This window comes from Trifolium pratense, linkage group LG7, assembly GCF_020283565.1.
Source record: "Trifolium pratense cultivar HEN17-A07 linkage group LG7, ARS_RC_1.1, whole genome shotgun sequence".
Taxonomy (NCBI): domain Eukaryota; kingdom Viridiplantae; phylum Streptophyta; class Magnoliopsida; order Fabales; family Fabaceae; genus Trifolium; species Trifolium pratense.
In genome coordinates, this window is record NC_060065.1 from 20,012,138 (window position 1) to 20,039,399 (window position 27,262).

General features: G+C 34.2%; 2 protein-coding genes across 2 annotated transcripts; both read left to right on the top strand.

The window, feature by feature from the left end:
• Window positions 1-2,137: 2,137 nt before the first annotated feature.
• Window positions 2,138-21,162, top strand: LOC123897294 (cytochrome P450 704C1-like). Its single transcript, XM_045947882.1, has 5 exons — window positions 2,138-2,811; window positions 17,232-17,516; window positions 19,642-19,983; window positions 20,485-20,685; window positions 20,771-21,162. The coding sequence occupies exons 1-5, from the start codon at window positions 2,290-2,292 to the stop codon at window positions 20,951-20,953; spliced, it is 1,533 nt and encodes a 510-aa protein (XP_045803838.1). The 5' UTR covers window positions 2,138-2,289; the 3' UTR covers window positions 20,954-21,162.
• A 1,055-nt stretch (window positions 21,163-22,217) lies between these two features.
• On the top strand, window positions 22,218-26,296 carry LOC123900158 (cytochrome P450 704C1-like). The gene is made up of 5 exons (XM_045951485.1): window positions 22,218-22,877; window positions 23,687-23,971; window positions 24,394-24,741; window positions 25,465-25,665; window positions 25,754-26,296. The coding sequence occupies exons 1-5, from the start codon at window positions 22,326-22,328 to the stop codon at window positions 25,934-25,936; spliced, it is 1,569 nt and encodes a 522-aa protein (XP_045807441.1). The 5' UTR covers window positions 22,218-22,325; the 3' UTR covers window positions 25,937-26,296.
• Window positions 26,297-27,262: the final 966 nt, after the last annotated feature.

The following is a 27,262-nucleotide window of genomic DNA, read 5'->3' on the forward strand; positions in this document are numbered from 1 at the left end:
TATAAAGATATGTTTAACCACTAGAATGCGACTAAAACATTGTTCTCTAAAAATCAACCAACCAACAAATATTTTTTACCCGAGAACTACGTGGGCTTTGAATTTCCCATCGTCGCACCCAGGAATACGTTGGAGCAAGATTCAACATCTTGTCAAGCCCAATAATAAAAAACTAACTTTGTCCCCTTTTGTATATACACGAATAAAAAAGTAATATCTATAACAATATATAAAAATGATAGGTGAGTTTGGGATGAACTTTTCAATATACTTATTTTACCCTTGACTTATTTTCACAACTTCCATTAACTAATGGGTTATTTTAAATTAAAAAAAAATCAAATCATAAATATGTGAATAAGTGGCAAATGGGTTGGTTGCCTATACATGACGGTTACCAATTTAATACTATGTCTATAATCTATAATATATATAAAGAGGATGCAAATATTTTTTGTGTTTATTTTTTATAATACCAACAATACCCTTATATTTTTTAGCAATAAAAATCTTTTATTAACAAATTCATCATAACATAAGAAATGTCTTTTTTTGGACATAAGTCAGACACAGGCAGGCGCGGAACGCGCCTGTCTGGCCCGCTAGTGTAAATAAAAGCAAGACATTAATAAAAAGCACGCAAACAAGTTAAAAAAACATTTTCTTAACCCTAAGCTAATAAGGAGGTTTCCGTTGAGTACAACGGATGTGAGTGATGGTAATACTTTTTCCCTTGTATAACCGGCTCCCGAACCCGACATTGATTGTGATGACCATGTCTTAGCCCTTTTTAGGTTTTATCGATATTTTCCTTTTTCTTCTAAAATAAATAAAGTTTGGTGGCGATTATGTGTTTCATTTCACACGTAATCACGCTCTGGCGTTTTTCGCGGCACGACACCTAACTATTCTCCACCTTGACTTAAGCAAACGAGTAACCAAGGAATTTGGGTTTTGAATAATATTTCATCCTTGTTGTGCCACATTTTGCCTTAGGACAAGCAAGCCGCTCCCATGACAACCATCAAATAACTCTACTAGCTATTATTTCCACCACTACCCCACTATAAGGTATTGATTATTTTTTCTATATCGTATATGAACAAAGAAGAAAGAATAAACATACTCGTGACATAAGTCAAAATAACTTGAAGTACCGACTTTATGATAACCTATTTACCACCCTTTGAGAAAGCTCTGCCACTCCACCCACGGATTCATTCTCTGCCAGATGCAATTTAAGAGAAAATGGCCTTCTTACTTCACCCTATAAATAGGTACTTGTACCAGCTAACACGTGACACACATCCAATATACGATAGAGATCTTTCCGAGCACTAGAGACATTTTTATTTTAGGTGTATTTAAACTGCACTAGTTGTGTTGTGTGCGATAAGAGGGCTTGCAATTTTTTTGTGAACAAATTGTAATTGAGAATATTTGCATTATTTTTGTTCTTATAAAAATTTAAAATTAAGCATAGAGTTTGAAAGGTTTACATTAATTTTTATTGTAAAAAAAATTATTATGAATTGTTTTTATTTATGGTGTAGAAAATTTCTTTAGTTGCTTTCCCACCAAATTTATCACACTGTGTCACTATATATTAATCACACATGCTATCCAACCACCACTAGCATCGGGAGAAGTCTCCATTTTCCTCCTCTCTTATACATGTTTAGGAATAGGATTTTGGTGGAATATATAGCTCAACTGATTAAGTTAATTGACCTAAAAATTAGGGAGTTAGAGCTCCAAAAATCAAGTCCAGAAAAAAAAAAAAAACTAACATAACATTATAATATACTAACAATTTGTCATTCAAATTAAAAAGACATCTTAAACCGCTACGCTGCTTAATTAAATATACGGTTGACACACCATCACTTGATGCTTGAATTTTGTTTAATATACTCCAAATTATATATATGAAACTTTTATACACAAAAATATTTATTTATGATAGAATTGATGGACTAATGTGAATAAATAAATAAATAATTTTATTTATTTATCCTAAACTTTATTTATTATTTAATTAAGTCTAATTTATATAAATAATTGTTAAAGTCATTAAATTACAACATATACAGCATATAATTATATATTATTGTTTGTGGAAAATATACTTCAGCGTACAATATTTGATAGCAACAGTTTTGTCTAAAACATGGATGGTCCAAACTTTCCTAGGAGCATGATATTATAGAATTTTCAAAGCCACACTTCTTTATAGTATTATCACAATTCATATTTCATACCCTCTAAACAAAAACACAGAAGAAAAAAATGGATGTTTTGTACACCATGTTGAATTTCATATCCTTATCTTTTCTAGCTCTTTTCCTAGCCATGTCCTTCATCATGATGACAATTTTCAAAGGAAAATCTATAGGAAACCCAAAATATGCACCTGTTAAAGGCACAATGTTTAACCTACTTTTCAACTACAAGAAACTCCATGATTACCAAACTCAAAGAGCCAATACTCATCCAACTTTTAGGCTTCTTGCCCCAAATTGTAGTAACTTGTACACAATAGATGTGAGAAATATTATATATATATTGAAAACCAATTTTGATAAATATTCCAAAGGTAAGAATAATCAAGATATTATGATTGATCTTTTTGGTGAGGGAATTTTTGTTGTTGATGGTGATAAATGGAAGCAGCAGAGGAAAGTTGCTAGCTATGAATTTTCTACAAGAGTTCTTAGAGATTTTAGTTGCTTTGTGTTTAGAAAGAATGCTGCCAAATTGGTCAAAGTTATATCAAAATTTTCTCAAGATGGAGTTGTTTTTGATATGCAAGTGAGTATTTATTTATATTTCCCTAACAATTTTTTTTTTTTTTGAAGTTATGCAAAATATGTCCAAAAACACATTTAAACTTTAATTTTTTTATTTTTTTTTATACAAAGGGGCCGAAGCCCAAAATAAGAGAATTTCAGGGTAGGGGTGTTTGTACCCCAGATAATTTCCCTCCCTTGTCTTATGCTTAGGATATTTTCTCTTTAGGTCCCCATGGTTCTTTTTCACTCTCTGGATTTTACTTTTTTGCCCTTCAATAAAAACTTCGGTTTCTACGAATCGAATTTTTTTTGCCTTGAAAACAAAATTCGGTTTCTGTTAACCGAAATTTTCCTGAATTTGAACTAGAAAAAACTTCGGTTTCTGCGAACCGAAGTTTTTATCAAGGGCAAAATTGGAATATTGGGGGTATAAAAGATACATGGGGGGCCCGGAGAGAAAATATCTATGCTTAGGTTTTGAGGTTTAATAAATTTTTGCTGTTTCAACCCATGAATATTTGAACACAATTTAAATCGTTACTAGATGTTGTATATGGTTTTTTTTTTTAACTAAACAAACTTACTGCAATTCATTACTTATCAAAAGTTCAATACATGAAGGAATCATCTCAAATTTATGGAAACTAGTCCAAGAATTGGCCGCCCTAGCTAAAGTGTGAGCAACCGAATTCACTTGTCTCCTAATAAACTTAACTTCAAAGTTCACACATGATAACATAACAAGAATAATTTCATTAACGATTGAAAGAAATTCTGAGTTGCCTCGCCGTTTGGTACGAATAGCATCAACCAACACTTGAGAGTCACTTTCAAATTGGACGCTTTCAAAACCTCTACTCTTAGCTTCATTCATAGCTTGCAATAATGTTCATGCTTCACCCTCCTCTCTTGATAAAGTCAGTTGCTGCCACTGCGTAATTCCAGCCATAAACTCACCAGAATTATTATGAAAACAAGCACCCATCGCGGTCCTACCTGCACCGACAAAAAATGCTGCATCTACATTGCACTTTAATCATCCTATACGAGGCCCTTCCCACCGATTGGTGCTGACAAGCGGAACATCATGATCATCGTTACTTCGCAACTTATGGACTGCAAACCACTCGTTCCAATGATCAAACGCCGCCCGACCAATTTGGTTTGGAATTTTAACATTATCATTCCAAATTTTATCATTCCGGTTATGCCATATACTCCATAACAGCGTAGCCACTCTACCTATAGTAGCGTAATCTTCATTCCGACACAAGGCAAACACTCTATCTGCCGCACTACCTTGCTGACAAGGTGCGGAACCCAAGACAGATGACAGTCCAGCTGCTTGCCAACTGGATTGAGCAGAAACGCAGGTGAAAAAAGCGTGTACATCATCTTCTACCTCATCTTCACATAATGGACAATGAACATCACAATCAACATAACGTTCTAATAACCGACGCCTCGTTGGAATACATCCCCTACATAATCGCCATAGAAGATGACGCGCTTTATGCGGAGCATGCGCTTTCCATATTTCTTTCCAATTACCTTCCACGTGGTATTTATCATTACGAAAAATACACTTCATAGCAAGCTTGTACCCGGATTTGACAGAATAACAACCATTTCGTTCCTCCTCCCAAACCAATTTATCCACATCAACCGACCCAATGAGAGGTGCGCAATAATCCTCTCTGCCACCTGGACTGGGAATAACATGCGAATTTTAGTCACATTCCAAGCTTTATAATTATCTATCATTAGGTCCCTAACAAATAAGTTATACGTTCCTTCAGCTTGAGGCGAAGGGATCCAGCGTTCTTCATTCCCACGTAACCAAGGATCGGACATGACGTGTATCTTGTCATCACCACCAATCCTCCACCTACACCCAAGTAACAGAACCTGTCTAGCTTTCCAAATACTACGCCATGCAAAACTAGGATTATAGCCCAATGACGCCTCAAACAAAGTAGATCTTGGAAAATACCTTGCTTTAATAAGTCTAGCCACCAACGTATCTGGATTTTGTAAGATGTTCCACGCTTGTTTCGCTACCATAGCCATATTAAAGGCTTCAAAATTATGAAAGTTGTGAAAGTTAGTAATATAGATGGGGTTTTGAATACCTCCATTAAGTATAAAAGTTAGTCATACATATGGGGTTTTAATCCTCCATTAAGTATGAAAGTTAGTAATATAGATGGGGTGTTGAATACCTCCATGGAAATTAGTATTATTAATCAAAAATTATCTTTTGTGATATTATGGGGATTTTAGACCTCCACACAAAACTTAAATAATATTCACACTTATTATAAAGTTCTTGACAAGTTGTGAGTTTTCTATAATAAGTGGGTAAAGTAGTAGTAATAAAAATAATAATAATAATAATAGCCACTCTAGTTATAAATCACTTGACAAATTGCCAGTTCTCTATAACGGGGCGAATAATAATTATAATTATCATAAGATTAAAGTAATAAGGATAGATGATATATACCTAGTGGTGGTAAATCACTTCCGATAGAAACGATCGTGCTGATAACGTGTTGAGAAAATCAAATATTTAAGTATCCTTTAAGGACTAATATAATGATATAAATTACTAATGTAGTTATAATACTATAAATATATATTATACTAATGAAGAGAATGGAGAGAATGGAGAAGTTTTATGAGATTACTTGTTGCTCTCAAGGGTGTCATTTACATGATCCAAAGGGTGGTATTTATACTACTAAAATTATGAATACATTAACTTAGATTTACTATTGCAAGTTGACATTTACATTGATAATTTTACATTACTATTTTAAGTTGACATTATAGATAAATATTTCAACATTAATAGTAACCAATGTCTTTCAAGATAATTTTGTTGATTTTCCAATTTATTATAACACTCCCCCTTTGAAATATCTATCATGGTGCTTTATTGAAGCTTGGTCGAGGAGATTGTGATGGGAACATGTGCTGCCTCGTTAAAAACCTTATTAGGAAAAACCCATTGGGATAAAAATCTCAATAAGGGAAAAAGAGTACAACATTATGCTCCCCCTTAACCAAGCCTAGGTAATTCTTCTTCAAAGGTCTCGAAGGTGACGCATTCCAATACTTCGTACGTGTTTCTTGAAGACTGATGTAGAAAGTGCCTTTGTAAAGAGATCGGCCACATTTTCACTCGAACGAATGTATTGAATATCAACCTCTTTGTTTCTTTCTAGCTCTTGTGTGGATGAGAAGAATTTTGGAGGGATGTGTTTGGTTCTATCACTTTTGACGTAACCTTCTTTCATCTGAGTAACACATGCAGCATTGTCTTCATACAAAATTGTTGGATTCTTATCAGTTGGTAAACCAGACGTTCCTTGGATATGTTGAGTTACTGATCTCAACCATCTACATTCTTTGCTAGCTTCATGGAGGGCAATTACTTCAGCATGATTTGAAGAAGTTGCTACAAGTGTTTGCTTTTGAGATCTCCATGATATTGCGGTGTCACCATATGTAAACACATATCCAGTCTGTGATTTAGCATTATGTGGATCTGACAAATATCCTGCATCTGCATAACCAAGTAAAACTGGTTTTGTATTGTTAGAATAAAACAAACCAAAATCAGAAGTACCTCGGAGATATCGAAAAATATGTTTTATTCCTTTCCAATGTCTCTTTGTAGGACATGAACTGAATCTTGCTAGTAAATTCACTGCAAAGGCTATATCAGGCCTTGTACAGTTGGCAAGGTACATGAGTGCCCCAATGGCACTGAGGTATGGTACTTCAGAGCCAAGATCTGTTTCATTTTCTTCCTTAGGTCTAAACGGATCCTTTTCAACATTTAATGTTCTGCCCATCATTGGGGTACTCAAAGGGTTGACTTTGTCCATGTTGAATCTTTTCAATACCCTTTCTGTATAGTTTGATTGATGTACCAATATACCATTTTTAGTATATTCAATTTGCAAACCAAGGCAGAATTTGGTTTTCCCCAAATCTTTCATTTCAAATTCTTTCTTTAAGTAATCTCTTGCTTCTTTAATTTCTTTATTGGTACCAATGATATTTAAATCATCAACATAGACAGCGATTATTACAAAACCATATATTGTTTTTCTTATAAAAACACAAGGGCAAATAGGATTATTTACATAGCCTTCTTTAAATAAATATTCACTCAGTCTATTATACCACATGCGTCCTGACTGCTTTAACCCGTATAATGACCTCTGCAACTTTATTGCATACGTCTCTCTGAGTTTTGAGTTTTCAGGCATCTTAAATCCTTCCGGGATTTTCATATATATGTTACTATCAAGTGATCCATACAAGTAAGCAGTAACAACATCCATGAGATACATGTCCAATTTGTTAAACACTGATAAACCAATTAAATAACGAAAAGTAATGGCATCCATAACAAGAGAATATGTTACCTCATAATCAATTCCTGGTCTTTGGGAAAAACCTTGTGCAACAAGACGAGCCTTGTATCTTACAATCTCATTTTTCTCATTTCGTTTTCTTACAAAGACCCACTTATACCCAACAGGTTTCACACCTTCAGGTATATCCACAATGGGTCCAAATACTTTTCGATTTTTAAGAGAGTTTAACTCAGTATTTATCGCATCTTTCCAATTTTTCCAATCATGTCTATTTTGACATTCATTCACAGTTTTGGGTTCAGGATCATCATTTTCATTTATGATTTCACATGCAATTGAGAACGAAAATATTTCATCAATGTTCATACCTTTTCGGCTCCACAGATTTCCTGTATTAACATAATTTATTGAAATCTCGAGATCATTCTTGTTATCAACTTCATTATTAATGATCTCATTGTCATCATTTTGTGCTTCTTCGAGAGCACAATTTTCAATCATGGATTTGTTGTTATCTAGTGTCTTTTTAGGATCACTTTCAATCATATTCACCTTTTCTGTTTCTTTTCTTTTTCGGGGATTTTTGTCTTTGGATCCCATAGGTCGGCCACGCTTCAAGCGTGCCTTGGATGTACTTGCTACATCATTTGTTTTTGAAATATCAATTCTAGCTGGGACATTTATAGCTGGTACATGTGACTTTGTCACTCTTTTCAAATCAGTGAATGAATCTGGCAGTTGGTTTGCTAAATCTTGTAAGTGTACTATTTTCTTTACATTTTCTTCCCATGATTTATTATATGGGTCCAAATGTAATAAAGATGGTACATACCATGTTATTTCATTTTCTATGTGTTTATTTTCTCCCCCTAGTGTTGGAAATTTTGTTTCATCAAAATGACAATCAGCAAATCTTGCCTGAAAAACATCACCTGTTAAAGGTTCAAGGTATCTAATAATAGACGGTGATTCATACCCTACATATATTCCCAATCTCCTTTGAGGTCCCATTTTTGTTCTTTGTGGTGGAGCTATTGGGACATATACTGCACAACCAAAAAATTTTAAATGGGAAATATTTGGTTCCTTACCAATTGCAAGCTGATAAGGGGTGTGTTTATGATCAGCACTCGGCCTTAGACGGATGAGTGCTGCAACATGTAAAATTGCATGACCCCAAACAGTAACTGGTAGCTTAGTTCTCATTATTAATGGTCTAGCTATATATTGAAGACGTTTTATTAACGACTCAGCTAAGCCATTTTGTGTATGCACATGAGGAACATGGTGTTCAACAGTGATTCCAACCGACATGCAATAATTATTGAATGATTCTGATGTAAATTCACCAGCATTGTCAAGTCTAATTTTCTTTATAGTATAATCAGGAAATTGTGCTCTTAATTTAATTATTTGTGCAAGAAATTTTGCAAATGCCATATCACGACTTGACAATAAACAAACATACGACCATCTACTAGATACATCAATTAATACCATAAAATATCTGAATGGTCCAGACGGTGGATGGATAGGTCCACATATATCACCTTGAATCCTTTCAAGAAATGCAGGTGATTCTATATGAATTTTGCCTGGTGAATGTTTTGTTATTAGTTTTCCAAGAGAACAGGCTTCACATGGTTTATCCTCTTTTGTAAACTTTAAACCTTTCAAAGGATGACCATGAGTACTTTCAATTATTTTTCGTATCATTGTTGAACCAGGGTGACCTAAACGGTAATGCCATAAAATCATAGTTTTGGGGTCTTCTTTTACTACCAAATTACATTCAATTTTATGTATATATGTATAATGTAATCCCGAAGGCAATTTTGGTAGCTTTTCTAAGGTTTTCTTCTTTCCAGAAACATTAGTAGTAATATTAATATATTTCATATTGCCTTCAGTTACAGTTTCAGTGTCAAACCCTTGACGATATATGTCATTAAAACTCAACAAATTTCTCTTTGATTTAGGAGAATATAAAGCATCATTAATGACAAATTTTGTTCCATTTGGTAACATGAACATAGCATTACATGTCCCTTCTATTAAATCAGCAGGTTCTGAGATAGTATTTATCACACCTTTAGTAGAATTTAAATCATTGAAATATTTCTTACTTTTGAGGATCGTGTGGGTAGTTCCACTGTCCGGGATGCAAATGTCTTTGACATGTTCCATGTCTGACCTTCTTAAAATAAAATCAAGATTAAAGATAGGAAAACAATAAATCAATATAATACATTCAACATTATTATTCAATAACCAAATATTACACACTGCACACCACATAAGTCATACATATTATTAAATAATTCAAGCACACCACACAAGTCACACATATTATTAAGTAATACAAGCACACCACACATTATTCAAATACATATTTAATTAGTTACTTAATTCATATTCATTTCATTTTCTTCTTCAACAAAATCAGCAGCCTCAAGGTAGGTAGTATCATTATTGGGTTCAACTTCATTAAAATTTACTTCCTTTCCCTTTTCTTCAACAGATGCCCTGTATTTTTTACACAGGTGCTCTGGTGTCCTACACGTCTTAGACCAATGCCCATTCTTTCCACATCTAAAACAGATATCATCACGGTTCCTTGAAGGACCTTCTTGGATATATTTACCTTTACCTTGATGATTCTTATTATTTTGGTCATATTTAGGAGGCCTATAATTATTCACATATCCTCGTCCATGACCTCTACCACGAAAGTGGTTTCGACCGTGATTTCTGCCTCGACCATCAAAATGAGCTTTACCCCCTCGTCCTTTATGACGATTATGGCCACCACGCCCACGATTAAATGTTGTTGCATTTATTTCGGGGTATGCTATTGTTCCTGTGGGACGTGTCTGGTGGTTTTTTATCAAGAGCTCATTGTTTTGTTCTGCCACCAAAAGAGCTGCGACCAAATCAGAGTACTCAGTAAATCCCCTCATTCTATATTGTTGTTGCAACAATACTTGGGATGCATGGAAAGTTGAAAATGTTTTTTCCAATTTCTGTTCTTCAGTTATAGCCACACCGCAAAATTCTAATTGTGCAATAATTTGGTGCATGGCAGAGTTATATGCAACAACACTTTTATAATCTTGGAACCTTAATTTGTTCCACTGATCCATTAATGAAGGTAACAGGACTTTCCTCTGATGTCCAAATCTTGCCTTAAGTTTGTCCCATAGTATTTTGGGATCCTTGGCATTTGAATATTCTGTTTGTAATCCATCATCAAGGTGGTGTTTAATTATCCGATTTACTTTCGATTTTTTCATTGCTAATTCCTGTGAGTCAGCTGTTTGCACCCCTGCATTATCTCCTTCTAGAATTTTATCGAGCCCCTCACATGCAAGGTACTCAGTTAAGTTGTTGTTCCATGTTATGTAATTATCTCCGGTTATGTTTAGAATTTTGAAATGATGCTCAACGTTTGACATGTTTATATCTAAAATACAAAAGAACACAATCAATTTTTAATGTATAAACTATGACAAAAAAATAAATTATTTTATTCAATAGCTATGATTACAAAAACCATGATTCTATCAGCTAATAAACTAGGCTAATACTAGTAATGGTAAAACAACAAATATTGTTACTATTATAAAAGGTTCTCCTAATTCTTCATATTTGGTGATCCAGAAGATGAAAAACATAAAGACAAGTAGAGTGATAAGCATAAGAAAAAATTTAAACATTTTGGAAATATGAGTAAAAGTTTGAGAATGGTATGAAAACTTATGAGTGAAGGTGAAGTATTTATAGGGTGAATTTTATGAAGTGTCCGTTACGTTACCATTGGGTTTGTGGCCGTTGGGAGATAGTGGAAAAATGTAAGCTTTTACTGTTCATGGCCGTTATGTGGCCGTTAGGGGATATGAGAAAAGTGTTAAATTTTATTGTTTGTTACCGTTGGGAATGAGTAAAAATATTCTAAGTGTGTTAAAAATCATCTAGCTCTTAAGATGCACAAATGGAGAGAACAACATGTAAAGTTATATGATAATAACTTTAAATAATATCAAATTTCAAAATCTTAATTATAAGTCTCTCGTGAAATAATATTATTGACTGAGATTTTAGTCTTCCATTAAGAATTAAAGTTAACAATATTATAGATGTGAATTTTAGTCTTCCATTTAATATGAAGATTAGCATTATAGATGGGGTTTTTGGACACCTCCATTAAGTATAAAAGTTAGTCATACATGTGGGGTTTTAATCCTCCACTAAGTATGAAAGTTAGTAATATAGATGGGGTTTTGAATACCTCCATTAAGTATAAAAGTTACTCATACATATGGGGTTTTAATCCTCCATTAAGTATGAAAGTTAGTAATATAGATGAGGTTTTGAATACCTCCATTAAGTATAAAAGTTAGTCATAGATATGAGGTTTTAATCCTCCATTAAGTATGAAAGTTAGTAATATAGATGGGGTTTTGAATACCTCCATTAAGTATAAAAGTTAGTCATACATATGGGGTTTTAATCCTCCATTAAGTATGAAAGTTAGTAATATAGATGGGGTTTTGAACACCTCCATGGAAATTAGTATTATTAATCAAAAATTATCTTTTGTGATATTATGGGGATTTTAGACCTCCACACAAAACTTAAATAATATTCACACTTATTATAAAGTTCTTGACAAGTTGTGAGTTTTCTATAATAAGTGGGTAAAGTAGTAGTAATAAAAATAATAATAATAATAATAGCCACTCTAGTTATAAATCACTTGACAAATTGCCAGTTCTCTATAACGGGGCGAATAATAATTATAATTATCATAAGATTAAAGTAATAAGGATAGATGATATATACCTAGTGGTGGTAAATCACTTCCGATAGAAACGATCGTGCTGATAACGTGTTGAGAAAATCAAATATTTAAGTATCCTTTAAGGACTAATATAATGATATAAATTACTAATGTAGTTATAATACTATAAATATATATTATACTAATGAAGAGAATGGAGAGAATGGAGAAGTTTTATGAGATTACTTGTTGCTCTCAAGGGTGTCATTTACATGATCCAAAGGGTGGTATTTATACTACTAAAATTATGAATACATTAACTTAGATTTACTATTGCAAGTTGACATTTACATTGATAATTTTACATTACTATTTTAAGTTGACATTATAGATAGATATTTCAACATTAATAGTAACCAATGTCTTTCAAGATAATTTTGTTGATTTTCCAATTTATTATAACACCTAACAATTTTTTTTTTTTTTTTGAAGTTATGCAAAATATGTCCAAAAACACATTTAAACTTTAATTTTTTTATTTTTTTTTATACAAAGGGGCCGAAGCCCAAAATAAGAGAATTTCAGGGTAGGGGTGTTTGTACCCCAGATAATTTCCCTCCCTTGTCTTACGCTTATGCTTAGGATATTTTCTCTTTAGGTCCCCCATGGTTCTTTTTCACCCTCTGGATTTTACTTTTTTTCCCTTCAATAAAAACTTCGGTTTCTACGAATCGAATTTTTTTTGCCTTGAAAACAAAATTCGGTTTCTGTTAACCGAAATTTTCCTGAATTTGAACTAGAAAAAACTTCGGTTTCTGCGAACCGAAGTTTTTATCAAGGGCAAAATTGGAATATTGGGGGTATAAAAGATACATGGGGGGCCCGGAGAGAAAATATCTATGCTTAGGTTTTGAGGTTTAATAAATTTTTGCTGTTTCAACCCATGAATATTTGAACACAATTTAAATCGTTACTAGATGTTGTATATGGTTTTTTTTTTTAACTAAACAAACTTACTGCAATTCATTACTTATCAAAAGTTCAATACATGAAGGAATCATCTCAAATTTATGGAAACTAGTCCAAGAATTGGCCGCCCTAGCTAAAGTGTGAGCAACCGAATTCACTTGTCTCCTAATAAACTTAACTTCAAAGTTCACACATGATAACATAACAAGAATAATTTCATTAACGATTGAAAGAAATTCTGAGTTGCCTCGCCGTTTGGTACGAATAGCATCAACCAACACTTGAGAGTCACTTTCAAATTGGACGCTTTCAAAACCTCTAATCTTAGCTTCATTCATAGCTTGCAATAATGTCCATGCTTCACCCTCCTCTGTTGATAAAGTCAGTTGCTGCCACTGCGTAATTCCAGCCATAAACTCACCAGAATTATTATGAAAACAAGCACCCATCACGGTCCTACCTGCACCGACAAAAAATGCTGCATCTACATTGCACTTTAACCATCCTATACGAGGCCCTTCCCACCGATTAGTGCTGACAAGCGGAACATCATGATCATCGTTACTTCGCAACTTATGGACTGCAAACCACTCGTTCCAATGATCAAACGCCGCCCGACCAATTTGGTTTGGACTTTTAACATTATCATTCCAAATTTTATCATTCCGGTTATGCCATATACTCCATAACAGCGTAGCCACTCTACCTATAGTAGCGTAATCTTCATTCCGACACAAGGCAAACACTCTATCTGCCGCACTACCTTGCTGACAAGGTGCGGAACCCAAGACAGATGACAGTCCAGCTGCTTGCCAACTGGATTGAGCAGAAACGCAGGTGAAAAAAGCGTGTACATCATCTTCTACCTCATCTTCACATAATGGACAATGAACATCACAATCAACATAACGTACTAATAACCGACGCCTCGTTGGAATACATCCCCTACATAATCGCCATAGAAGATGACGCGCTTTATGCGGAGCATGCGCTTTCCATATTTCTTTCCAATTACCTTCCACGTGGTATTTATCATTACGAAAAATACACTTCATAGCAAGCTTGTACCCGGATTTGACAGAATAACAACCATTTCGTTCCTCCTCCCAAACCAATTTATCCACATCAACCGACCCAATGAGAGGTGTCGCAATAATCCTCTCTGCCACCTGGACTGGGAATAACATGCGAATTTTAGTCACATTCCAAGCTTTATAATTATCTATCATCAGGTCCCTAACAAATAAGTTATACGTTCCTTCAGCTTGAGGCGAAGGGATCCAGCGTTCTTCATTCCCACGTAACCAAGGATCGGACATGACGTGTATCTTGTCATCACCACCAATCCTCCACCTACACCCAAGTAACAGAACCTGTCTAGCTTTCCAAATACTACGCCATGCAAAACTAGGATTATAGCCCAATGACGCCTCAAACAAAGTAGATCTTGGAAAATACCTTGCTTTAATAAGTCTAGCCACCAACGTATCTGGATTTTGTAAGATGTTCCACGCTTGTTTCGCTACCATAGCCATATTAAAGGCTTCAAAATTACGAAAGCCCAACCCCCCTTTATCTTTGGGGCAAGCAAGTCTCTCCCATGCTAACCAATGAATACCTTTACTATTACCATTACCACCTCCCCACCAAAAGGCATTTATCATTTTTTCAATATCATCAATAAAAGAAGAAGGGAGGATAAACATACTCATAACATAAGCTGGGATGGCTTGAAGCACTGACTTTATCATAATCTCTTTGCCAGCTTTCGATACGGCTCGTCCTCTCCATGAATTTATCCTCTTCCAAATACGATCTTTAATATAAGAAAAAATTGCCTTCTTACTTCTACCTACCATAGACGGTAGGCTGAGATAAATACCTGTGCCCAATACATGTCGCACCCCAAGTATACCGGCTAAATCCGCTTGTTCCGCCTGTGACATATTGCGACTAATGAACACTTCAGACTTAGATAGATTAATTTCCTGACCCGAGGCCTGTTCATAAGTATGTAGAATACTCCAAAGTTGGGTCACCTCAGCAACATTAGCTCTGCAAAATAAGAAACAATCATCTGCAAACAAGAGATGAGACACTTCAGGGGCGCCTCGACAAATTCGCACACCATGAATGTCTCCTTTTCTAACAGCTTGATGTATTAAAGTTGTCAGTCCTTCCGCCACAAGAATAAATAAATAAGGGGACAATGAGTCTCCTTGCCGTAAACCTCTTCCCGGAGTAATAGGACCAACTTTGTCAAAATTCATAAGCACTGAATAGTTAACAGAACTCACACACATCATCATCCATTGTATCCACTTCTCTCAAAAGCCCATTTTGACTAACATACCACGAAGGAAACCCCAGTTCACCTTGTCATAAGCCTTACTAATATCAATTTTTAATGCTAACTCACCTCTATATCCTCTAGTCTTTCTCTTCATAGCATGTATAACTTCAATAGCAATAAGGGCATTATCAAGGATCGACCGGCCTTCGACAAAAGCTGATTGCTCCTGGGAAACACATTTGTCCAGGCAAAACTTCAGCCTATTGGCAAGCACTTTAGAAACTATCTTGTAGAGGACATTACACAGAGAGATAGGTCTCAAATCTTTCATCGAAGTAGGATTATCACATTTAGGGATGAGACAAATATTGGTTTCATTAAGGCTAGAAGGAAAATACCCCCTATATAACCAGGAAGATGCAGCTACAAAAATATCGTCCCCACAATGTTCCCAGAACCTTTGGTAGAATGCTGGGTTGAAACCATCAGGACCTGGTGATTTATCAGGGTGCATTTGAAATAAAGCTTGTTGTAATTCAATTTTGGTCAGGGGTGCCATAAGTAAATGGTTATCCTCCTCTGTCACCCTTTGTTGGATATGGTTAAGCACAGGTTCATGAATACCACTTATATTTTTGAAATGAGCATTAAAATAATTCTTAGCTACCTCGCACAAATCCTCTTGAGTATGAACTGCAGTACCTGCTTCATCAACAAGTTTGGTAATTTTCTTCTTCTTACTGCGAGCTGAAGCTGACATGTGAAAAAATCGAGTATTCAAGTCACCTTCTTGAAGCCAATGCATCTTGGCTCGCTGTTTCCAGTACCCTTCCTCCTGAACCAGTAAAGTAACATGCCTATCAGAGTATTCCTGAAACCTCCGACTCTCTGCTTCCCCCTGATTATCCCTCAACGCCTCCATCTCACGGACACATTCTTCAATCTCCTGTTTAAACTTTACTCTTTTCCTTTTTCCCCACCTTTGTAACTTGTTAGCACAACGAGCAACACGATCAACTATCGCAATATTGTCATTCGCACCGCGGCCATCAATCACCGTCTCTTCCAAATCCGGTTCCTTCAACCATTTATTCTCAAACCGAAAAGAACCATTGAAACGGGCTGTTATAGTAGGAGAGCATTGAAGTAAAATTGGACTATGATCCGAATGTGAGGGCAAGAGGTTAGATAGTCTCACGTCGGAAAAAAGATGCAGCCAACTCGTACTAGCCATAGCTCTATCCAACCGTTCTTCAATAACATGAGGTGTACCTCGACTTTTGATCCAAGTAAATGGGTGTCCTGCAAGAGGAATATCGATTAAATTGCAGTCATTGATCGCTTGTCTAAACCCCATACACAACCAATTGGGGTGTGGGTGAATGCCCTTTTTATCCTCCTGTGAAAGTAGATCATTAAAATCACCAATTATACACCAGGGAACAGGGGACATATTAACTAACTCTCGCAAGAGATTCCATGCATGTCTCCGTCTACTACGCTCCGGATATCCATAATAGCATGTTAACCTCCACTCCCCCTTCTGTTCATCCTCCACTAACATATTAATAAAATTTCTTGTATAGTTCAAAACTCTACATTTACTATTATCCTTCCAGAACACCGCCAGGCCTCCACTCTGCCCCTCCACATCAATAGCCAGACAAGAATCGTAACCTAACGTGACCCGAATAGGTTCAAGGTGTCTAGCATGAGATAATGTCTGAGATGTTGTCTGAGATGTTGTATATGGTTATTTCAACAAAATCACAATTACTTTAAAAATGTCTATCTTGAGTAAATTTAGATATCGAGCTCAAATAATTAAGAGAGTTCTCCCTAAGACGAATTATTTGAAGGAAGTCGAGTTTAATTTATGGCAGAAACAATTCTTGCTCATACTTTAATTACCCCGTGGCCGAATTTAAGGGTTAATAAAAAAAAATAGTTGCTAATCTTCTAATTCAAATCATGATGTATATACAATTTTTTTCTTATCTTAGGACTTACAAATGAGATGTGCTATGGATTCAATATTCAATGTTGGGTTTGGAACAGAATTGAATTGCTTAGAAGGATCAAGTAAAGAGGGAACTGAATTCATGAAGGCATTTGATGAATCAAATGCTTTAATTTATTGGCGTTTTGTTGATCCAATTTGGAGCATTAAGAGGTATCTTAACATTGGTGGTGAAGCTAAGCTTAAGCGCAATATCAAATTGATGGATGAATTTGTCAATAGAGTAATAAAGACCAAAAAGGAACGGTTGGAACTTCAACAAGATTCTGTGAGTTGATCAATTCATTCTATTCTCACCTCATTGTTGTTACTTATTTATTTTCTTTTGAAAGTAATTTAGTGGTTAGAAATTTCACTCAGTTATATAAATGAGATGTCTGCAATTTGAACCCCAACTTTTGTAGTATGATGCAATGTTTTTACCAACTAAAGTAACTTACGGGGACCTTATTATTATTTTTATTAATCATATTCAAATCATTCTTGGACACGTACTAAATAAAGACACGTCTGATTAAATTTGTCAAAGTTTGGGACACTTCACCACCTAATTCTATTGTCCCATGAAAAAAAAAATATCTATTGTCCCCACCAAACTCTTTTCATTTTCATATAAATAAAAAAAAAATCGAGTTCTACTAAAATAAAATCTAAAAAAAATAAAATTATGAATATTGCATATAATTTTCTATGAGAGATATCGTGCTGATAAGATGTTATGAAATTATTCTAAATCTTAACAAGATATAGAAGAATAGAGGAAGAATAGAGATGAATGAGTTAAAGGAAGAATAGAATATAATAGAACTCTTATATTTCTTACGGAAAAACTAACATGTATCCTTAGAATTCATTTTTTAAACTTGATCACAAGTTACATTTATATTGTAACTGTTGGAACAAAGCTTACATTGGTGTGTGAATTGAAAATAAAATTGAGTCTCATATCGGGTACTAGAGCATATTAGTATGTTGTAGCATACTAGTGTGTATTTTGAGGAAATAAATAAGTGTAACTTAATAGCATTATTGTGATTTATTTATCCATCAATTTGTAACCGAAAATATTAAACCATGGACATGTACAGTAAACTCATAAAACCATGTTCCTTAAGATTGTGATATGAGAGTTTTTGCATTGAACGAAAAAAAAAATCCATATCTCATCTTAAGAAAAGAGCACAAGAAAGGCCATTGCACTATATACTATAGCTATGCTCCATTGGTGGCTGCTAACAATGTGTTTCCTTCACTGCACTCTATTGCCGATCCAGCTACGGTACTTGGCTATTATCATGCGTGTTTGACTGTAGGCAATGTACTGGCAGTGAGGTTAGTTGCATATTTAGATTATCTTATATTCATGTTACATTATCTAAATATACAAAAAGTCATGTTAAATTCCTTGCTAAAGACATTGAAATATTAATTTGATTACTTGTGAACATGATATAGAAGTAAAACTGTTTGTTGATGAAACGAGAATTTTCCTCACTTGGTTCTTATAGTTTTAACTATTTTACAAGTATCCATGTTTCTGAAAGTATGTTATGCAGACATTAAAAATCAGAATTGTGAAGAACCTTTGAAAGTATGAAATCATTTTCATCGCATTAAAATATTTATCTGTCATCCATAGTAAAGTAATAATTGGTTTCTTTCTTTGATTATGCAAAATTAGATTTGCATCATGTTTTGTTCCTAATTGTTTATAGAAAAAACAATTTCTATTCTATGTGTTATATGTGATACTAATAATATTATTATTAGTGTTAATTGGTTTGAGAGCGGTCAAAGTATCACTGGTTCCTTCAAATAAAGAATGGTTTTATTACCATTATCCCTTTGATTTGAGAATGGTCTTAGTACCATATTGGAATGACCTCAGTGTCATTATATTGATTGATATTGTAGTATCATCAATACATGTGGTATTGTAGTACCACATGTGGTATCGTAGTACCGTTGATTCATAGATAATAGAAAACATTTAATTTTTATCAAGCCAGAGTTTTTTGCTCTGTATGGACAGAGCCCACCAAAATTGGCACCAGGGGGAATCGAACCTGGGACCTTGAGAGGAACATACTCCAAGGACCCAAGCCAATACCACTGAACCAACCGCAACTGGGTTCTAAATAACATAATAATAATGGGTATTATAGACCTCTAAAAAAAATAGTTCAAAGATGGACCTTTCTTTTTTTAGTAAAAAATTACTTTTATAATAATAAAAACAAATTTTATTAAAACTTACTAAAAATAATGGATCATCACATCAATGAATATTTTTCTCAATAGAATTCTTGTGATGCTTAGGAATTAGGATATGATAATTATACATATGAACCATGTATACAATTAAGGATAAGAATGATTGTTCTGTTTTTCAGAATGTTAAAGAAGACATACTATCAAGGTTTTTGATGGAGAGCAAGAAGGAGCAATCAACAATAACTGATAAGTCTTTGAGAGACATAATTCTTACCTTTATAATAGCTGGCAAAGATACTACTGCAAACACTCTTTCATGGTTCTTCTACATGTTATGTAAGAACCCTCTTGTAGAGGACAAGATTGTGCAAGAAATTAAAGATGTCACTAGTAGTAATGAAAGTGAACTCAGCAATATAGATGAGTTTGTTTCCAATTTAACAGATGTTATCCTTGATAAGATGCATTATCTTCATGCAGCATTGACTGAGACATTGAGATTGTACCCTGTGATCCCTGTGGTATGTACCTTCTATAAATTTTCTCAAAACCATCTTAAAGTTTTATATTAGGGTTTGTTATAATTTCTATAAATTTACTTATCCAGTTTGTGATCATGTTTTGATTCTTTCTTTGGGCAATAGTAGTAAAATTAATGTTTTAGGACTCTCATGAGGAAATTCACCTAAAAAGCGAGACTTAAAAATTAAGGGGTTATTTCACCTGACAAACTAGTTTTTTTTTTTTCTTCGTATAGGCTTTATCGTTGGATTATGATGCGACCATACACGTGAATTAAAATCACACCGTAATTGCGGTGCGATGTGGTTGCAGAGTCTATCACATCATCAATAATGCGGCCACAATTTAAAACTTTGGCCCTACTTAGACAAACATTACTTATTATTTTTATTTTTTTAAACAGTCAAAATCAGTAATTAGTTGTTAATGTTACATTGGGAACATTACTTGTTATGTTTGGATGATATTATTGTATCTTTAATATAATACTATTTTCGAAGAATGGAAGAATTACAGATGCACCTGATGTTCTTCCCGATGGTCACAAAATAGAAAAGGGTGATGGAGTGTACTACTTGTCCTATGCTATGGGTCGAATGTCATCCATTTGGGGGGAAGATGCTGAGGAATTTCGTCCTGAAAGATGGATTAACAATGGAATTTTCCAACCAGAATCGCCATTCAAATTTATAGCATTCCATGTAACTTTTACCTTTGGTTCTTCTTTTTATTTTTTATTTTTTATGATTTATTATGGTATGTAAGTTTCCAACTGTTTGATTGTAGGCTGGACCTCGTATGTGCTTAGGGAAGGATTTTGCATACAGACAAATGAAAATAGTAGCAATGGCTATTCTTCATTTCTTCAAATTTAAATTGGCAAATGGGACACAAAATGTGACTTATAAGGTCATGTTTACCCTTCACTTGGACAAGGGTCTCCCTCTCAATGCATTTCCAAGGTTATAAAACTAATGAGTGATTGTTGACATGTGAATTAAAGCAAATCACTATATGTAGTAAATTTCTAGTGTTTTAGATTTTCAATTTTATCAAAGATATGATATGTTTTAGCTACATGGATCATTGATTCTGCCATGTAAATATAGAAAATTGATCTTTAGGCCCTTGAAATGCTTACCGGTCTTTCAAAAATCCAAATATACTTTTTATTTCAATGCAATTTTGATTGAAAGCTACCATCCAAAATTTCCTATAATTTCGGAATCTACGAAACAAAAATTAGAGGATTCGGAATCTACGTTCCGAAATGGTCTATATGACCAAAACGGAGGCTCGACCATGCCTACAACTACCCATACGAACCAATACAAGCATGAATATTCAGAAAACTACATATTTGCACACATCAGTTCAGTTTAAAACGTAAATTCCGAAATAGGTTCAAATCCTCTCTATTATGAAATTATGCGTGTTTGGAACCTATATTCCCAAATGACCTAGGGAGTAATTTCGTAAGTTTCTGGAGCCTAGAGTAATATAAGGGGCTAGAAGAGTAATTTTCGTTAATACTCCCTCCGGACACAATTATAAGCAAAAAATCACTTTTTAGGTTCATTGAAAAAGTAATGTATCCAGTCAATAATATAGATCGGATACATTATTTTTTCAATGGATTTAAAAAGTGTTTTTTTTCTTCTTATAATTGTGTCCGGAGGGAGTATATTACTACGGTTAGGCCCACTGAGCAGAATTTGGACTTTAATGAGCCCTTGGTGCAGAATATTGCTCTTCTGACCCCCTATGTTGCCTAAAGCTCCATATTCTGACCAAATTACTCCTAGTTAGTTTTGAAAGTTACGTTTCGAATTGGCTTTTTTTAAATAAAAAAATTGATATTTTGGAAGTTATAATCCGAAATTAACTAATTTCGAAACGTAAGTTCCGAAATGACTTTCTTTTCACCAACAAACTACTACATAATTATGTTGTCTATTGTAAGTAGATTTTCCTATGGCCATGAATTTCACCACATAAATGTTTCATACTCTTCTTTGCCAAATTTAATGGTCAATGGTCTATGATTATCTCAAGTCTCAACCATTTTCTTGTTTCGGTGAGATAATCCTATTTAATAGAGGTCATTTTGAAAAATTACCAGAAACTTAATCCCTTCCAATTACTTAAACCTATTTAATTATATATTACACATCATGGCTTGTTGCAAAATTACTCCAACAATATTTAATAGAGGTTATTTTGTCTAGAGCATGGATGGTCCAAATTTCCTTGGAGCATGCTATAGTTTTCTTTTAAACAGTCAAAATCAATAATTACTCAGAATAGTTATATATAGAACTTAAAATAATCTACTTTTTCTATGATCAAAATTCATAGCAACAAAAAAAAAATGGATGTTTTGTACACTCTGTTGACTTTCATAGCCTTCTCTTTTCTAGCAATTTTCATAGCCATATGTTTCATCATGATGCCAATTTTCAAAGGAAAATCCATAGGAAATCCAAAATATGCACCTGTGAAAGGCACAGTGTTCAACCAACTTTTCTACTTCAACAAACTCCATGATTATCATACTCAAATGGCCAAAACTCATTCAACTTTTAGGTTTCTTGCTCCAAATCATAGTGAGTTATATACCATAGATGTTAGAAATATTGAACATGTATTGAAAACCAATTTTGATAAATACTCTAAAGGTAAGTATAATCAAGATATTATAACTGATCTTTTTGGTGAGGGGATTTTTGCTGTTGATGGTGATAAGTGGAAGCAGCAGAGGAAAGTTGCTAGCTATGAATTTTCTACAAGAGTTCTTAGAGATTTTAGTTGTTCTGTTTTTAGAGAGAATGCAGCCAAATTGGTCAAAGTTATAGCAGAATTTTCTCATGAGGGTCTGATTTTTGATATGCAAGTGAGTAGTTATATATAATTTCCTAATTTTTTTTTTCTGTTGACTTTTTCTATCTAACGAAAGTCGAATTCGACAACTTGATATACATATTCTGGCCGGTCCTGGGCACATAGGCCTTGGGTCCAACAGCTTAGGGACCATGTATATAGGGGTTCAACTTTTTTATAGTACGAGTGTTTCTTTTCGCGTGCCCTGAAATTTAAAAAATACCCTCTTCCCACCATAATTAGTGAGTGTTGAAGGGGCGAACATCTAAAAAAATACAGTTTGTTAGTTAAGTAACGAACTGAGCTCACACTTTAAAGCGAATTTATAAAAATATTTTCATAAGGGGTGAAGGAAAACCCACTTGGGTTGGTCCAGTTGTATTGATTTGGGACCTTGAAGTGTGTTCCTCCTTAAGGTCTCAGATTCGATTGTCTTTGATGAAATGTTCGCTACTTAAGTAACGAACTATGTTTTTTTTTTCTCCAGATTTTACGCCCTTTGAGTTCACTACTTAGGTGGGGAACTGTGTTTTTCAAATTTTTGCTCTCTACAACACTCGCTAGTTATCTTGCGAGGGGGTATTTTTGGAATTTCAAGGGGCGCGTGAGTAATTCAGGGGACGCGAAAAGAAACACCCATATAGTATGCCTATTGCATTATAAAATAAGTATACTGAATTTAGTTAGTCTGATCGATCCGCGAACAACAACATGCATGTGTTCGAGATTCTAAAAACCGAAATTATATATATTATTTTTGTCAAAGATATACATATATCCATTAACCATCATGATTTATATACAATTTTCTTTTTATCTTAGGACTTACAAATGAGATGTGCTTTGGACTCAATATTCAAAGTTGGGTTTGGAACAGAATTGAATTGCTTAGAGGGATCAAGCAAAGAGGGAACTGAATTCATGAAGGCCTTTGATGAATCAAATGCTCTAATTTATTGGCGCTATGCTGATCCAATTTGGAGTCTAAAGAGGTTTCTTAACATTGGTGGTGAGGCTAAGCTTAAGCGCAATGTGAAATTAATAGATGAATTTGTGAATGGAGTCATAAACACCAAAAAGGAACAGTTGGCACTTCACCAAGATTATGTGAGTTCATCCATTCCTTCTGTTTCCCCTTTAGTATAGTTTATTTTTCATTTGAATAAACATTATATAGTAACTCAATACAAAAGGTACAAATAAGACTTGGGTTGTATTCTTTTTTTTTTTTTTTGTTTTAGTTTGCACCACCAATATCCGGCCCACCAGACCGCCTAATCTGGTTCGGGGGGTCAGTTCTAGCATCAAGTGGTTCTAGCCCCCTCCCGATCGCAGTTGCGGGGTATCGAAATGTGGTCATCCCTACCAAGTCCAGCGTCAATCACCATTGAAACAACTAATGATTGGTTGACTTGGGTTGTATTTATCATGTTAATGATAATCAATCTTTTAAATTGTAGTTGCAGTGGTATCTTGATTTTTTATTTTTGCAAAGAATTGAAGTCAATTGTGATTGCTATGTTTTTCAGAATGTTAAAGAAGATATACTATCAAGGTTTTTAATGGAAGGAAAGAAGGGCCAAAGCCAAACAACTATAAGTGATAAGTATTTGAGGGATATAATTCTTAACTTTATGATAGCTGGCAAAGATACCACTGCAAACACTCTTTCATGGTTCTTCTACATGTTATGTAAGAACCCTCTCGTAGAAGACAAGATTGTGGAAGAAATAAAAGATGTCACTTGTAGCCATGAAAGTGAACTCAACAACATAGATGAGTTTGTTGCCAATTTAACAGATGCTATCCTTGATAAGATGCATTATCTTCATGCAGCATTGACTGAGACATTGAGATTGTACCCTGTAGTTCCTGTGGTATGTACCTTCTATAAATTTGTTCATAACCATCTTGAAATTTGATCACATGTTACTTATCAAGTTTGTGTTCATGATTTGATTCTTTCTTTGTGCCGTAGTGATAACATTAGTGTGTTAGGTGAGACTTATAAAGTTATAAATTAAAGGGTTCTTTCACCTAACAAACTAATTTTTTCCGGATAGGCTCTATTATCGGCCTTATGCTCCTAAGTCCTAACAATGGTATATAGTTTCATTGAGAATGTTGAATTCTCAAAAAGAACTATACTCATGAAGAATTTTGACCAATTGAGGGTTCTGACCAAATAAAGTTGAGTGTAGTTTCATTGAATAAAGTGTCGCGGAGTGAAAGTCACCGAAAACATCGGCTCTTGAAATATAGATGTATTGTTAGGAGTTTGGTATTGGGGAGTCGCTCCTAAATAGTGTAAGTCAAGAGACTCTTAATCTGTTAGTCTTTTGAGTTGAACTTTATCTTTAAACTTATATGTTCCTAACATAATCAACGCAGTTTGGTCATTGTAGAAATATAATTTCCTACTAACTAGAGTCCCACTAAGTAGGAATGTGAGAGAAGCTAATTGTAATTATAAGGTGCAAATTACATGGAATGCTACAAATCTTAACCATTCAAGACTAAATTGGCCATGATTATCTCATTTCACACATATATAGACTTCTTTATCTTTATTGTATCTTTAATATACTACTATTTTCAAGGATGGAAGAAATGCAGATGCACCTGATGTTCTTCCTGATGGGTACAAAGTGGAAAAGGGTGACGGAGTGTACTACTTGGCCTATGCTATGGGTCGAATGTCATCCATTTGGGGGGAAGATGCTGAGGAATTCCGTCCTGAACGATGGATTAACAACGGAATTTTCCAACCCGAATCGCCATTCAAATTTGTAGCATTCCATGTAATTTGCACCTTTATTTTCCTTTGAATTTGCTTTATATTTGTTATGATACATTATGGTGTATAAGTTTCCAACTGTTTGATTGTAGGCTGGACCTCGTATGTGCTTAGGGAAGGATTTTGCATACAGACAAATGAAAATAGTAGCAATGGCTATTCTTCATTTCTTCAAATTTAAATTGGCAAATGGGACACAAAATGTGACTTATAAGGTCATGTTTACCCTTCACTTGGACAAGGGTCTCCCTCTCGATGCATTTCCAAGGTCATGATCACTCATGAGTGAGGTGACATGGAAAGCATAGCAGCTCATTATGCAGAGTATTTCTAGTGTTTTAGATTTTTATGGAGGGAGAGAAAATTAAATGTGGAGAAATGTGAAATTCGAACCCGATCACTTTAATAATATCCTCAATAGCTACCATTTGAGCTATACTTATGAAACTGCAATTTTTCTATTATAATTTAGAAACGAGAGGTATTATTTTAAAATGTATGAAATATTAGGTACAGTGGGGGGCCACAATTTTAAAGCCCTTGTGATATTAAAGGTTTGCACCAACTGGCAATGGCAACTGCACACCCTTCCAACTGTCCTGCAAAATGCCACACTTTTATGCTACTACTAGTTAACCCATTTCGCCGTCTGGTAGTAACAACCGTCTTTTTGATCGGTGTAACAGCCCGGACCCCTTTTCTACGTATTTAGTAGGCAATCTCGGTTGTCACCTCACGATCTTCTCCACCCCCTCTCTAGTGGAGTTTTTGCCTTCCGTGGGAATCGAACCACGTACCATGGGATTCAAATACGTGTTCAATCAATTCCCACCACCAATTGGGCTACTTGACAAAAAGAATGTATAATTTATTTGATGTGCTTACTTTAAAATTTAAATATACTTAATTAATTGTTGCTTTCACAAATTTTATTTTTCTTTTGGTGTAGCTTTCACAAATTTTAGTCTAATTGAATCGAACCATCCTAACATGATCTTCATTAATTAGTTTGGTCTGTGACTTAAATTTCTTATAAAAAAATTACAAAAATTGAACCAACAATTTTTTATTTGTTCAACTTTATTTCCTGTGCAAAAAGTCGAACTAAATCAACTTCACACGCATGTGTCTATATAGTTTGGTATTCAAAATTAGTTGCAATTATAAATATTTAAATTGAAAGAAACAATTACATAGAACATATTTATATACCAGTTAGAATTTATCCCGTGTAAAATAGTTTTTTTTAAAAATTTATTAGTAAAAGCTTGTCTCACATATGATAATTATTTTGCGTTTTTTATCAACGATAATTTATCCAGTATATGATAGTTAAAATTTATATATCGGTTAGAAGTTATCCCGTGTAAAATAGTTTTTTTTTTAAACAAAAAATTATTAGTAAGAACTTGTGTCACATATGATAATCATTTTGAATCTTTTATCAGTGATAATTTATTCGGTACATGATAGTTAAAATTTATATATCAGTTAGAATATACATCGTGTAAAATAGTTTTTTTTTGAAATTTTTATTAGTAAGAACTTGTGTCACATATGATAATCATTTTGAATCTTTTATCAGTGATAATTTATCCAGT

Excerpts from the sequence above, each read along its gene's own strand:
- LOC123897294 (XM_045947882.1), top strand. The coding sequence starts at position 2,290 with ATGGATGTTTTGTACACCATGTTGAATTTCATATCCTTATCTTTTCTA. Across the intron at positions 17,517-19,641 it reads TGGAACTTCAACAAGATTCT|AATGTTAAAGAAGACATACT; the intron begins GTGAGTTGATCA and ends TCTGTTTTTCAG. Across the intron at positions 20,686-20,770 it reads TCAAATTTATAGCATTCCAT|GCTGGACCTCGTATGTGCTT; the intron begins GTAACTTTTACC and ends GTTTGATTGTAG.
- LOC123900158 (XM_045951485.1), top strand. The coding sequence starts at position 22,326 with ATGATCAAAATTCATAGCAACAAAAAAAAAATGGATGTTTTGTACACT. Across the intron at positions 22,878-23,686 it reads GTCTGATTTTTGATATGCAA|GACTTACAAATGAGATGTGC; the intron begins GTGAGTAGTTAT and ends TTTTTATCTTAG. Across the intron at positions 25,666-25,753 it reads TCAAATTTGTAGCATTCCAT|GCTGGACCTCGTATGTGCTT; the intron begins GTAATTTGCACC and ends GTTTGATTGTAG.